The 15,232-nt window shown below is 38.2% G+C and overlaps 2 protein-coding genes across 4 annotated transcripts; both read left to right on the top strand.

Annotated features, from left to right (window-relative positions):
* Positions 1-342: 342 nt before the first annotated feature.
* On the top strand, positions 343-7,592 carry LOC127073445 (uncharacterized). 3 transcript variants are annotated; one of them, XM_051014595.1, is made up of 10 exons: positions 344-3,459; positions 3,547-3,630; positions 3,743-3,921; positions 4,074-4,142; positions 4,228-4,380; positions 4,483-4,646; positions 4,729-4,876; positions 6,544-6,666; positions 6,781-6,868; positions 6,958-7,592. In XM_051014595.1, exons 1-10 carry the CDS (start codon positions 681-683, stop codon positions 7,161-7,163), a joined length of 3,993 nt encoding a protein of 1,330 aa, XP_050870552.1. In that variant the 5' UTR covers positions 344-680; the 3' UTR covers positions 7,164-7,592. The 3 variants fall into 3 exon arrangements, with proteins under 3 accessions (XP_050870550.1, XP_050870552.1, XP_050870551.1); XM_051014594.1 differs by having other exon boundaries at positions 3,547-3,645; XM_051014593.1 differs by having other exon boundaries at positions 343-3,645.
* Positions 7,593-7,670: 78 nt separating this feature from the next.
* Positions 7,671-8,528, top strand: LOC127073446 (uncharacterized). The gene has a single exon (XM_051014596.1). It carries the CDS (start codon positions 7,862-7,864, stop codon positions 8,303-8,305), a length of 444 nt encoding a protein of 147 aa, XP_050870553.1. The 5' UTR covers positions 7,671-7,861; the 3' UTR covers positions 8,306-8,528.
* Positions 8,529-15,232: the final 6,704 nt, after the last annotated feature.

Here is a 15,232-nt window from a genome sequence, read left to right as displayed (position 1 = left end):
GATTTTCGACACAACAACGCGAGATGGATTTGTAAGGTTAATACTCAAACTCTCAAGTCAACTCAGAATTCAAGATGAGTGTAATTAAAAATGAATATTCTGAAAGTGTACCTTCATTATCATGAGTGAAGACTTTTATACATTGGATAGTTTAGAATGAATTAACATTGAATCGAGTCTTTTTATTTTATTTTATATTTGATTGGCTCAGAATAATATTTAAATTCTTTTGTTAAAAAAGAAAATACACGTGCGTGTAAACATTGTCTCTTTCCTCTTTCTATTCCCGCGCGGTGCCGTTTTCTACTCATCACTTACCCGCGAAAACATTAAACCAAAGGGCCTTTCTTTTCCAATCTTCCTTCAACTGTACTAGCATAGCATCACTTACAATTCGACATGGACGACTATTAAAAAATAACAATAACTAATTTTCAAAAATAAAATAAAATTTCATTCCATTGGCTATTGACAGAGAAAAATCGGCACTGTAAATGGAACCTATTTTTGGCATGAGATTCACAAACGATTGTTTACATTTTCATTTTTCCAAATCTGAGACTCCACCATTCTTCTTCTCTCTTCTTTCTTTCATTTTTCCTTTACTCTTACTGCGATCTTCATTTCAATTTTTTTATTGCTTAGTTTTTTTTTATCTCAATCGATAGTTTTTTTTAGCTATGGCGTTTGATCAAAATTCCGCTCCTACAGAACTGCGAGTATTGAATGTGGCTCCGATAATGGTGGAGGAGCCTCTCATTTCTCCGGCAGGCGTCACCACGCCTCCCACTCCTGATTCCGTTTCCGATTATTTCTACCCGACCTCCGCCCCAGCCGGTGCCGCGTCAGCAACTTGGTGCGTTCGCCCCATTGTGAGTCCTCCTTCTATTGGGTTAAACTATGGGAACCGTGTTGTTGCTGGGAATGCTTTGAATTTGGGAAGTTGGGTAAGGGCTAGTAATAGTAATAATAATAATACTGGTTTGCATAATGTTTGTAATGATGGTGTACCTGTGAATGTAAGTGGTTTTTCTTATGGTGCTCATGGTGGAACTAGAGTGGCTGATGATACCGGGGATGATTCGAATTCTGGGAGGAAAGTTAAATTTCTGTGTAGTTTTGGTGGGAAGATATTGCCTAGGCCTAGTGACGGAATGTTAAGATATGTTGGAGGACAGACAAGGATAATTAGTGTTAAGAAAGATGTGAGTTATAATGATTTGGTGCTAAAGATGGTAGATACTTATGGACAACCTGTGGTTATTAAGTATCAGTTACCCGAGGAGGATCTTGATGCGTTAGTTTCAGTTGCTTGTCCGGATGATGTTGAGAATATGATGGAGGAGTATGGAAAATTGGTTGAGAGATCTCCGGATGGTTCTGCTAAATTGAGGGTATTTTTGTTCCCTCTCTCAGAGGTTGATCTTTCTGGTGCAGCACAGTCCGGGGATTTGCAGGATACGGGACAGAAATATTTTGATGCGGTGAATGGTTTTATAGATGGGTATGGGGTTTGTTGTGGGTTCAAGAGGAAGGAGAGTATTACAAGTGCAGCTTCTACACAGAATTCTGATTTGAGTGGGATAGAGAATATTGATAGCCCAGTTGCCGGTCAAGGAGATTCGGCGTCCTGCGTGTTATCGCCTAGAGAGTACGTGGCTGCTTCTCCGGATACAAGTGTGAATTTGGCGGCTTCTGAGTCCAACACACCAGTTTACCCGGGTGCTTCTTCTAGTGTTCCATTTGGCATGCCTGCCGCTAAGACTGGTCCAACATGCACTTCGTATACTCAGAATGAGATTGAGTTAGAAAAGTCAGCACCGGTTACATACTCTCAACAACCATTTGAACTGCACCAATCTGGAATGGAAATTCCACCACCTTCACCTTATTTGAACCATGCAGAGTATGTCCACTTGCCTCCTCAGACGGGGTTCCCAAATTCTCAGCTATTAGGAAAGACTGGGCCTGTTTTTGCCCAACACCAGTTTCATAATAATACTACGCCTGGTTTAGCTTTCCGTCAGGTCATCCCCGGAGCACAAATGACAATGACTCAACCTTCTTCTCGCGTTGGTATAAGACCAAATGTCATCCAACCACAACCATTGGTACAACCTCAACATAATCATTTGAACCAATACAGTGATGAAAATACATCAGGAATAAGGATTGTCCAGCTTCCTGCAGAACACAGCTACAATACATATCAGGTCCCGGTTAATCAAGTTCCATCTGTCATAGTTGGAGGTAATCGCGGTTGGGTTCAGGTTCCTCCACAAGAGCATGTTGTTTTCTCTGATGGGACATTACCTCAACAAGTAATAACGCCAGAGAAAATCAACAGAGTTGAGGAATGTTCTATGTGTCAGAAAAAGTTGCCTCATGCTCATTCAGATCCAGTGGTTCCGGATCAGCACGATGGCGGTTCAGGCCCAGTTCCTGATTCAAGCCCAAGTTATAATAGTTTTCCAATGGATGACAATGTAAAAGCTCAAGCAACAAAGAGGGTTGCACCTATGGTGGCATCACCCTTGAAGGAAGGTGTTGTTGAACAAGGGTTTAGCACAAGACCAAGTGACATTAGCAAATTAGAAGTTCATAATGGAGTAAGAAATTGTACTGATAATACTGGGATTTCTTATAATTTTGAACCTCAGCATGAAGGTGGGAGGAATTTTATTCAAAAGCCAGAAGAATTTGACCATTCCATGAATTCATTTATCCAGGAAACAATTGGTAGGACAGATAGAAAACATTCTTCTAGGGATGGGCTTGGGACCATGGGAACGACACCACCTTCTTATCCAGATGATGTTGTCCGCCAGCATATGGCGCCGGTTGAAGCCTGGGTTAAACAAGACGAACACGCGAATAGACATGTTAGTAATGATATACCTATAGTTGATGAAATGACTTTACATACTCCGGAGTGTGTTGCCCAAGGATCTTCCAAAGAGTACACAAATGAGCTTACTGGTGTCGTTTCTAAATCAGATGCAGTAAATAATTGGATTAGGCAGGGCTATGTAAGACCTGTTGATGGAAGGAATGACATTCTCAAGATACACAATGCTGATGGTTATGTAAGTAATGATCGATGTTTACTTCCAGTTGATAAATCTTTAGATTACAAAAGTCAGATTGCTACAGAGGAAGAGGTGATTCTGGACAACAACTTTGTCACACCAAAATTGATAGTTGATGCGGATAAAATTAAGATGGTAGGTGTGCAGCCATCTTCTTCTAAGGAGATTTTATACAGGCACAATTCCAGGACAGGGGAAGACAATGATATTGCACAACCACCTGTGTCGGGTGCTACTCAATCAAATATTGTACACCATCACAAGAATGATTCAACATCATCTACATCATCACCATCTTTCATGTTTTGTGATATGCAGGATTCTCCAAACTCAGTTTTCGGCAATCAGGATCCTTGGAGTATACCACACGGTACCTTCTTTCAATCTTCCATACTGAGCCAAGCTAAACTGGAGAAAGAAACCTATTCTCATAAAGATTACTTTTGTGAAAATCCAGGAACCTACAAGAAATCTAATTTGGATGCACAATTGGATGGTGACCTCTTTGAGTCATTCAAACAGAATTTAACTTTTGAAAATGGTTGGTGTGGCAAAGGTTTGCAAATTGTTAAAAGTCTAAAATATGTAACTAGTTATAGAAGGTTGTGTTGCTCGTAGCACATACTCATTTTGTTTTGCTTTGCTTATTGAAGTTTCAACCGAAGACCAACAACTTAAAGTTGTTGCTGAAGATGTAGCAGCTTCTGTTCTGCACCCATGTGCTCCTTCAAATCCTAACTTGCAAGCCGGAGATGTTTCCTGTCGCAAAAACATTGAGGACGGTGATGTTCAAAATAATGCAATAGATGCAATGTGTAGAGATATAACTCAGGTGATTTTGTTTATAAATTGCTCAACATTTGCATTTGCTTCTGTGTGTTATAATTCCAGATGGTCTCCAAAAATAAAATATCTTTTTATGCCACTCTCCCCTTCAATGCAACTTTGCTAGTATTATTATAAATTGTTATTTTTCCCATTTAGGATGTCAAGAGCAACCCTCCTGAGAAGGGAAATTTTGGCTTTCCGACATCGGGTGTTGGGCGTTTGCAGGTTGAATGTATTTTATGTTTTCTCTTCTATGATTTTTTGTAGTCAGCACACCTGAGCTAACATCTTGTTGTTGGAACTTTACAAGATTATAAAGAACTGTGACCTTGAAGAGCTGACAGAGTTGGGTTCTGGTACCTTTGGGACTGTTTATCATGGAAAATGGAGGGGAACCGATGTTGCAATCAAGAGAATAACTGATCGATGTTTTGCTGGAAAGCCTTCAGAGCAAGAGCGCATGGTCCGTGTTTTACTAGTAATGATTATGATTTGCATTTTTTCTTACTCTCATCGATGACTGAGAAACTAACTTACGTTGATTCTCTATTTATGTATCAAATAGAGAGACGACTTCTGGAATGAGGCAATCAAGCTTGCTGATTTGCACCATCCAAATGTAGTTGCTTTCTATGGTGTGGTGCTTGATGGACCAGGAGATTCGGTGGCTACAGTAACTGAGTATATGGCTAATGGTTCTCTCAGAACTGCCTTGCAAAAGAATGAGAGGTAGTGTGTGCATACATTTATTAGAATGTGCATGTGCATTCATTATCCTTATTTAATCATGATGCTGATATGATCATATCAGGAATCTAGACAAGCGCAGGCGTCTTTTGATTGCAATGGATGTGGCCTTTGGAATGGAATACCTGCATGGAAAAAACATAGTACACTTTGACTTGAAAAGTGACAACTTGCTAGTGAATCTCCGAGATCCACACCGCCCAATATGCAAGGTTTAAATCTTTGATATTGATGCCCACTTAGTACACTGTGATCGTTTAGATTCTTAATAATTCAATTCTAGCAATTATGTTACTTCTGTGCTGCTGTAATAGAGCAGATGATTGATGTCTTCGGAATGTGCTGAGGGGATTCCCTTTAGGGCATCTAATGAGCTATGTTGATCATGTTGCTTATTTTCTTGATTAAGGGGAATGTGGTCCATCAAAAGTACTAAATATACGGTTTATGATATTTTAGATTGACTATTTACCGAAAGAATGACTCTAGAAAAATCTGTCAAGTTAAACATGCATTGGGTTTACTCGTACTGGTTGGCTGTGCTAAAGGTTTTGGTTATGCATCATGTGAATGTGATGATGTCAGTATGATTTTATTTACTAAAGGGTCTAGTCATATTTGATTATTAATGTAGAATTGTTGCTTATTGTTGAAATTTCCACCTTAATTGCGGTCCGCCCCTATAGTCGCCTTAACTGCGGCACTTTGGTTTGTCTTGCACTCCCTAACACCTTCATTGTGTTGGCTTTGAAGGGGTGAATTTACTCCCACATTGCTTAGACATGTGATCTGTGTTGTATTTATAATTGGGGGCAATCCTTCCTCTACAGGTCGGTTTTGTGAGGATGAGTTAGGCCAAATTCAAATATGGTATGAGCCTATCAATCCGATCATATGGACCGCCCATCATTAATATCCACGCACCAAGCCTAATAGAGCATTGAAAGAGTTTATATAGAGACATCCCTCACCTTACAAGCCGGTTTTGTAAGGATGAGATAGATCAAACTCTAATATTTATATAGAAGAAGTTTTGGTGGGTGACTAAATTTTCACTATAGTGGCTAGACGGAACAAGAACACAACAGGAAACATTAAGTATTCATTTGAAGGATGAGTCAAAGACTGATGAAGATGCTAATACACACCCAGACCCGCTAAACATAGAAAAAACACCAGTGAATTTGCAGGACTCTGGATTGTACATACCATAAGGTTATCTATCCGGCGCTAGCTAGGAAGCACCCATAAACTCATAATTTTAAGTTGGATTTAATGTCTAGCTTGCACTAACTTTATATAATGTATAGATGACAGAAACGTTAAGATCTGGTATGCAATTCTTTCATCACTTTACAAATATGGAGTATAATGTTGCTCTTTTGTTTGTCACAAATCCTACTTATGTTTCATTGGTTTGGTTGTTATAAACTTCCAAACTTTTCTTTCTTGTCATAAATAAGAAGTGTTTCGGTCCAATTGACATCATTTGTATGACATAGGAAGTAGAAACCCCTGCTAAACCATTCAGTTTCTATAGTTCAAAAACCATCTGCACTGGTTAATGTTTATATCAAAGCCGTTTAAACATATTTGGATTTGATTGGATTGTTTGATATTGTTTTTCCCATATAGTGGCAATAAAATATGTATAAAATTCTGTGCCAATTTTGTACTGTAAGACTCTAAAAAATTACATAAACATAAAAAACAAAAATGGTCCATAAATCTTTTCCCCAAAATTTTCCTTTAACTGGTTTCATTGTTAGTCGTAGTTGCTTTCTGGTTGATAAAACTAAAGTTTGAGCATGCAGAAATCAATTATAGATTCCATAACAGTTTGTTTAAAAATTGCATATTTGCTTGCTGTTGATATCAGGTTGGTGACTTGGGTCTATCCAAAGTAAAATGTCAGACTCTGATCTCTGGAGGTGTGAGAGGAACTCTACCATGGATGGCTCCAGAACTGCTGAATGGAAGCAGTAGCCTTGTTTCAGAGAAGGTCTATGCTCTTACTTAACCTGAAAGGTTGATGACCTTTGTTCTGATATGTTTTCTTGTATTTGAACACTCTTTAAACTTGTTATGTTTGTGTTTTGATATGTCTTTGTTTTAGGTTGATGTGTTCTCATTTGGTATTGCGATGTGGGAACTCTTAACAGGAGAAGAGCCATACGCTGATTTGCACTATGGTGCTATTATAGGTAATCCATGGTTGACTTTGCAGTTGCAATTTAACTATTTGCCTTTGAGTTATTGACAGTTCCATCTGTGTTTTCCCAATATAATTCAGGTGGTATTGTGAGCAACACTTTGCGCCCTCCAATTCCCGAATCTTGTGACGTGGAATGGAGTGTGTTGATGGAGAGATGTTGGTCCTCAGAGCCATCAGAGAGGCCCACCTTCACTGACATAGCTGATGAATTACGTTCTATGGCAAGCAAACGCCAGAATCAACAGCTACAACCCTCTCCTTTGTCCACACAAGTCAACAAATGATTTCTATTATGTTTATCGTAGACCCCAATAGCAGCAAAACAGGACGAAAAATCGCTCCAGAGATGCAGTTTTCTCACCCAAGGAAGTTCTTGATTCAATGCACTTTTCCACAACTGTACAGCAGGATGCTTTAACATCAGATTTTTGTATTTGACTCACTAATGCATATCATTGGGAAGGAAGGTTAAGTTTGTATATTGCAAGATTTCAGAAGATCATTACATGCAATCTTCCAGGAAAATCATGATATGTTTCATTTCTTGTTGGGCAAAAAGTAGAAAGAAACAGAACATGTTCATATTTTGATAGTAACTTGTTTAAATGGATATCTAAGCATGCCACGGTTTGGATCATGCTTTGTCCCTTCAGGGTGGGCCAGCATGAAATTTAATTCTAATATAAATTAAAATTAAAATATTAATTAATTTTACTCCACTTCTCATCTATAACTTTTCCCTTTAATTATATGCTAATAATAATATGTTGTTGTTGAGTAAAACCAGCGTCTAAAGCGTTTAATATAAGAAAACTAGCACGAGGATATTGCTTGGAACCTTCTACTATATACATGTTGAAAATTCAAACATGGCTCATACGGTTTCTTTGACTTTTCTTCCTTTCCTTCTATATCTTCTTATAATGTTTTCTCAATGATCAAAGCCGGCACAAACCTCAAATCTTAAAACAAATACAAAAACATGTCTGTCTACGAGGGAAGACCATTGGTGATGGAAATGGAAAACAAACAAGATTTTGAAGATGTCAGCGGGTACGGATGCGGGTGCGGATTCTTCCGAGTTTTCACATCGGAATGGTGGCGACGCCACGACGAAGAAGGTAAACACCTACTAGATGAAAGGAGTGAAGGAATTAGAGGAGAAGATACATGGATGATGGAGAAGTTGAAGAAGATGAAGGAAACATCAGAAGTGATTGCTGGTCCTAAGTGGAAAACATTTATTAGAAAAATAAGTGGATATGGAAAAAAGCAACAAAAGAATAGGTTTCAATATGATGAACATAGTTATGCTCTAAATTTCAATAGTGGAGCACAAAGTGAAGATGAAGAATATTTGCCTCCAAGTTTTTCAACCAGGTTTTCTAATCCTTTTCCAGCTGCACGTCGCCAAAATGAAACATAATAGATGTGTATTTAATGTTCTTGTACTTTACCAAGATATGTTGATTTGATTCATTGATTTGTCTAAATTTGTTTCCATGTTAATAATAATTCTTCTATGTTTTCAGTATAAAGTAAACTATGTATTCCATAGGAAAAAGTTAGGGAATTATGTATTGGAAAAGTATAACTGGAAATTGGTATTCTAAAAGTATATAAGATGTATTGACGACGCGTTCAAAGTAGTTTATTCGTTTACTTTGCTTCAGGAACAAGTTCTTTTCACTGGTAATTCCTTTTGATGTTAGAAGACGATTGAAAGTTGTCCTTTTGCAACTTGTATATGTGAGGCTAATACTACTAATGAATCTGTGATATATAATCAGTCAGTCGAATTTGTCTACTTTAGTAATATCAATTATTAATAAATCTAATATTATATATTAATTTATTAATATATAAATGATAAATTATCAGTGGTTATTAACCACATAATATTTGTTTATTTATCATCAGCAGCACTTTTGTGGTGCTCATCTTTTTAAAAAATTAAAAATATCTTTAGAATTTGAAAAATTATTCTACTCCACATTATCTATTCATAAGAATTGTAAGAATCACATCTTTATTTTATCAAAATTTAATATAGAGATACATCTCCATAATAAAATACGAAAACATATTTTCGGATGGATTTTTAGCCTAATATGCATCAGACATTCTTTCTTCCTTATTTCCAGCAAAATATACAAAGTGCTGAAGTTTCTCAAGCTTCTCTAATATCCGCAAGTGCTTTTATCATTACAAGTGCTTTTTCTACTCCATTCAATCTAAGTGGTTGATACTAGTTCATTTGATGTTGAAAGGTCAACTTCTAGAGTTCAAGTGTCTACGATTTCTTTTTCCCCGAGGAAGGTGTCTCCTGCTGCTGCCTCGAAAGCCCCACCAATCTAGATTGTTGTACTTGTTGTCGACGTTGCCATTCCTGAGGAATTTGGAGGAGGCCCCTTTAATACTTCACTACTGCCTCTGTATGCAAACCATGTTGTTAGGCATGTGTGAGACGAAAAGGTAAAATTTATCTGTATTTATTCTTTGAAATACATGTCTTATAATATTCAAACATTTTGACGATGATATATTTTTTGTAGTAATGTGATGTTTTAAAATGCATCAACCGTGGTAGAAAGATTGTGAGGCAGCAACAACATGAGGAACACTGCTTTCATGGTGTCATATATCTATCTAGGCAGCGAGATTTATGCATGATGGATTAGACTATTATTAACCATGACATGCTGTCAACTTTCGTTGAAATGTCACTCAGAGACGTCAAATTTTTATTTCCGAATGGAGAGATGTCCATCACACTAGATGATGTGTCATCCCTGCTACATATTCCTATAAAGAGAAGATTATTAGACCACTCTAAAATGATTAGACATGATGCACTAGATATGATGGTGACTTATTTATGAGCTGACCTATAGGATGCCCTAAAGGATCTGGAAGACACTAGAGGGTGTCATACTAAATTTGCATTCCTGGAAAAACTGTATATATACCAGCTAACTACGACAGTAGAGGCCAATGGTGATTATTCATAGGTTATGCATCATATAGCATGTGCATTGAGGTCATACCCCATGTATTTGGTTGGCACGTCCATATCTGTGGACAAAGTGCTTATCACATCGATGTGGTTTACCTTATATACTTCATTGACTTCAACCAGATTCATGAGTATAGGTACGGAGCCCTTGTTTGGTTTACCTGTGTTGAAAGTTAACTGAAGGTTGTCTTTGGAAGACTAAACATATAACAACAAGTTGCATGCTGATTACAATAATACATTTTCACTTTTACTGTTACGGTACCATTTTCACAACACTTGTGATACACTATTACTAATTTCCATCTATACCATTTCAGACATGGATCATACAACACTTTCCACGCATCTCCTACTTGTCATATGTTGATGACTACACCGAGGATCGGCCACATGCTTGTGCATTCGTCCTGCTGAAAAAGAACCAGGCGACCGGGCCCTTCAGAGTGTTTATTTACTGCAATACAATAAATGATATAAGTTTTGCATCGTATGACGACTACTATCAGACGCGTCCCTTGAATGACATAACCTTCTACTCTAAATGATTGGCTTATGGGTCATGTCTGATGTATCTACATCATCCCGATCGAGTCATACGCAAGTAGGTGGTATCCACTGTTAGACTATGGCACGGATCTAGAAGGGGGGGGGGGGGGATTGAATAGATCCCAATTAAAATTTAAGTCGGCGCTACCAATTAAAAATTGGTTTAGAAAATTTGTTTTAAGTGCGGAAGCGGCCGAGGAAAATATAGTCTAAAACGAACTGTTATTGGAAAACCGGATATGCGTCAAGCCTATGGATTAGAGATAATGTAGAATACGAATCACTACACTAGTCACACTATCAATGATTTGTTTCACTTACTAGGATTCCTAGTTCCAATGATTCAAAGAGCAAACCAAACTAGATACACAACTAAGATAATTTTGGTGTAGGCAAATTATCAAACACTTGGTGTGCGAAAACACTCCAAGTGATATTTATGTTGAGTAAGTGATTCCAATTAGTCTAGTACAATTTCTTATTGTACTTTGGATTCAAAAAACAGAGTTTTAACTTCTTACTCAATTAATATCAAGGTTTGATAAAGTGCTTATACAAAAATCACTTATTTTAAAGCCAAAACAAATATGCTGAAAAAAATAGAGAAGACAAAGATTTGATGAGGCAGTTCCCCCGTCGTCCTCGCTTCGGGGTACGTCTGCCCTCAATTCTAAAACTAGAATTGAGATTGCTTTAATAGATATCACCTGTTGAGTTTAACCGTTTATACAAGGATTGCAAAGCAAATATACAACAGAACTCTCAAGACGTTGAATGTTGCTTCCACTCCTTGTTCCTTGATTCAAGGTGAATCAAGTCCTTCGATTGTTGTTGATAGGCCTCCGATTCCAGCCCCTTTGTTGAATAACCCTCAGTTATTCAAACCCTCGGCCCGACTGATCTCAACTACAACAAATCGAACCCGAAATCTTCCCTTAAATATCACTGAATCCGCTACTAGATTGATCAAGACTTCCTCTTCTCAATCACCTTCGCTCAGCTGAAAATTGATGAAGAATTCGTCCAAAAACCCCCAAAATCAAACCAGTCTTGGAGGACAAAACCCTAAAGGTTTTATTCAAGAAAAAACCTGTCGCAAGCTTCAACCCGAACCGGATTCCCCAATCTCGGCTTCGAACGTTATCACCTTTAACCAATCACAAAGCACTTCAAAAATGGTTGTGTGTAGTTGATGTGTTGTGAGATGTTGAAGATGAAGATGAAGAATCTTGGACACCTATTTCACTTTTTCTTGTTCTTTGAACACTTGAATCAAATTATCAAAAAATGTTGGTTGATACAAGTAACTAAACTTCTATTTATAGTAACAAACCAACCAACCCACTTAACAACTTTTCAAACAGAGTGGGAAATACTTAAAAACTGAATTTGCGCACGAACGGTCGACCATAGCAGGTCTATGCGTCGACTCATAGCCTGCAGTTTTGGACAGTCTGAAAAGCACAACAGTATGCGTCGACCATAGGTCGGCGTGCGCTGACCCGTGGTTCATGCGCTGACCCCTGCGGTCGACTCAAGCCTTTTGTGCGCTGACCCGTGGGAAATGCACTATGTTATGCGCTGACCCGTGGGAAATGCACTATGTTATGCGCCGACCCTATGGTCGACTCAAACCCTGCAAATCTGCAAAAATTCATATTTTTGTGGTTTTCATGCATTTTGTCATTACCACATTTTATCCACATATGTTGTATGAAATATAACAGTTTAGATGAGCATATAAAAGGATATGATAGATGATATGTTGCATTTGTTTTGTAGAGGTGGAATCGACAATGTCGATTCATCCATGGTGGTCATTTGTCATCATCGAAACCTATGATCGTATGTTGTATGACAGTTTGCCCTTACATACTCCCCCTTTTTGATGATGACAACCTGTGTGAAACCAAAGAGAAACAACATGCAATATTTACACAACACTCCCCCTTTCTTTTGTAATCTAAGGCTGACTGCAAAACAAACTGTTAATTGTTGTGAATATCTTGGCTTGGCTTTGGTACATGCTCTTCTCCCCCTTTGACAACATCAAAAAGAGAAAAAGAACGATTATTCAACATAACATGATATTCAACAGGAGATAGCGAATCATATAACAATATCACACCAAATATTATTACTGAACAAATTGAAAAAGGAAATAACATTAAACTAGATTAACAAACAAGCATAACAGATAATAAGTTTAGTCAAACAACAAAAATACAGATGCACATGCAGTTTTATGCCCTAATGGCCTCGTCCTCGACCGAAACAACCATCAGTTATTTGGTCAGCAACACTACTTAGATACTTGAGGCCCACATCGACGGACCGCTTCTGTCGTTCAAATGTTTCAGTGAATGATGCATACCGTTCATTCATGCTGGTAGAGAGGTTATCGAGCCTCTCATTTTGTGCTTGAAGCTGGCTACTTATATGGGCATAACGTTCATCCTGAGTTTGTATGAATGATTGTTGAGCCAGTTGCATATTTCGCATCATATCTAAAAGTTCAGAAGAGTTTTCTTGCTGCGGAGGAGACGGTGGAGATTCTTCAGCACCATATTGATACGGATGATAGAATTGGCGTTGTGTTGACCAGCCCATATGTTGCCATTCACCCCAGCCACCATGGTTGGGGGCATCTTCTTCAGTTGAATATGTATTCTGAACCCAAGCGGTGTTTGTGTAGTCGTGAGTGTCTGCTTGTGGGGGACTATCATGCTGCTCAAATGCTTGTCCTGCTTCTTCTTCTTCGTTTTCCTCTTGGTCTTCTTCTTCACTTTCATCACTTTCATCATCTTCTTCAACAGTCGTAGGAATATACCCTCTGCGAACAAATTTGTATATTCTCCGCTCATCACACCAAAAATATCCCATCATAGACAAAGTTTTTGGGCTGAATTCTTTATCTGAGGAAATAGAGGTATACGGAAGGGACGGATAATCAACGTCGGCTGCAGTAAGAACCTCTTGAATAAAAGATCCATAGGCAAGAGCCGTTCCTCGTCCGGAGTCTCGTAAACTGAACATCCTACTAGCAATGTAGTAGGGCCAGTTTATTTTGCGCTGATTCTTCAGGATATATATGAGATGAACCTCAGCCTGTTCAACTCGGAAAAGGCCACCCTTCTTAGGCCTCAGGATGCGTGACACAATCCACTGGAGAATGCGCTCACCTGTTTTCAGCTTACCGACAGTGACAGTTCGTGGGAACGCATCACTGTTCACAATGTGGTCTGGGTAGGGTCGTTTCAGCATAGCGTTCAAAGCGCTCTTAAACTCATATCCTTCTATTGTGTGAGAATCAGTCACCTCAGCAAGAGGATTTTCATCAGCAGCCAATGTCATATCAAAATATTTATTCCAAACATTAGACTTAAACGATACATTTCTTGTGCCGATCCTGGAGTGAAACTTTTGCCCACGAAATTTGTCATGAAGGCAAGTGTAGAACACACGGACCAGGTCTTCGCTATATTTGGCATTGCATTCCAGGAATTTAATAATGTCGTGATACTGTAGCAGAGACATGATTTCTACGAGATGCACGCGTTCTGCTGTGAGTTTGTAGAAGGCATGTTGCCTCACAACTCCTCTTTTACCAATGTCTTTGTTGAAGCTGTCGACAAGGGCCGGTGGAACTAATGATACAACGGTAATGGATAAAGAGGCAGAGGATGATTCCCTTGATCTCTTACCGGTAGGTCTGTGAGATGAGGAAGCCATTGGTAATGATTTTGAAGCTTTTTGTGAGGGTAGAGAGTGAAGCTTGGTGAAGGCACTACGCCAAAAAAGACCTATGAGAGCGCTTTTTTTGGCCTTTAAAAGCGCTTAAAAGCGCTGCCGTAGGTGGCGCTGCTATAGGTTTTAGCAGCGCTTTTTGTTTACTAAAAAGCGCTGCTAAAGGTTGTCAATAGAGAGCGCTTTTTAGTAAAAAGCGCTGCTAAAGGTGGTATATAGACAACCTTTAAGAGCGCTTTTTACTAAAAAGCGCTCTCTATTGACAACCTTTAGCAGCGCTTTTGAGTAAAAAGCGCTCTTAAAGGTTGTCTATATACCACCTATAGCAGCGCTTTTTACTAAAAAGCGCTCTCTATTGACAACCTATAGCAGCGCTTTTTAGTAAAAAGCGCTCTCTATTGACAACCTATAGCAGCGCTTTTTACTAAAAAGCGCTCTCTATTGACAACCTTTAGCAGCGCTTTTTAGTAAAAAGCGCTCTCTATTGACAACCTTTAGCAGCGCTTTTTACTAAAAAGCGCTGTCTTTTCCTCTAGTAAAATAACAAAACGCTGCCTTCAGTTTAAGCCTACCATTTCAACCTGTAATATTTTTTGGGAATAATCCCATAAACCTGTAAATCAAGCCTCTCTAATTCAAGCATTTGGAGTCATAATTCAAGCATTTGTAATTTTTTAAACCAACACAAGCAAACTAACACAAGAATGAACACATTTGGAGTCATAATTCAAGCAAACCAACACAAGGATAGATAGGCACTGAACACATTTGGAGTCATAATTCAAGCATTTGTAATTTTTTAAAGCAAACCAACACAAGAATGAACACATTAATCTATCCATGAAATTAAAGATATCACTAAAATTATAAAGAACTATACACAAGTCAAAACTAATATGTTATACGGCCTATTTGGAGTCATAACTAATCTGTTAAAAATATAAAGAACTATACACTTGCCAACCAGAAACCATTCTTCATCAAAGTATTCATGTTATTTTGAAACCATTATATACTAATTAATCTTTTCTCAATAAAATA

Source organism: Lathyrus oleraceus, chromosome 4 (assembly GCF_024323335.1).
Source record: "Lathyrus oleraceus cultivar Zhongwan6 chromosome 4, CAAS_Psat_ZW6_1.0, whole genome shotgun sequence".
NCBI lineage: Eukaryota > Viridiplantae > Streptophyta > Magnoliopsida > Fabales > Fabaceae > Lathyrus > Lathyrus oleraceus.
Note: the sequence above shows the minus strand (reverse complement) of the source record. Positions and strands in the feature narration are given on the sequence as shown.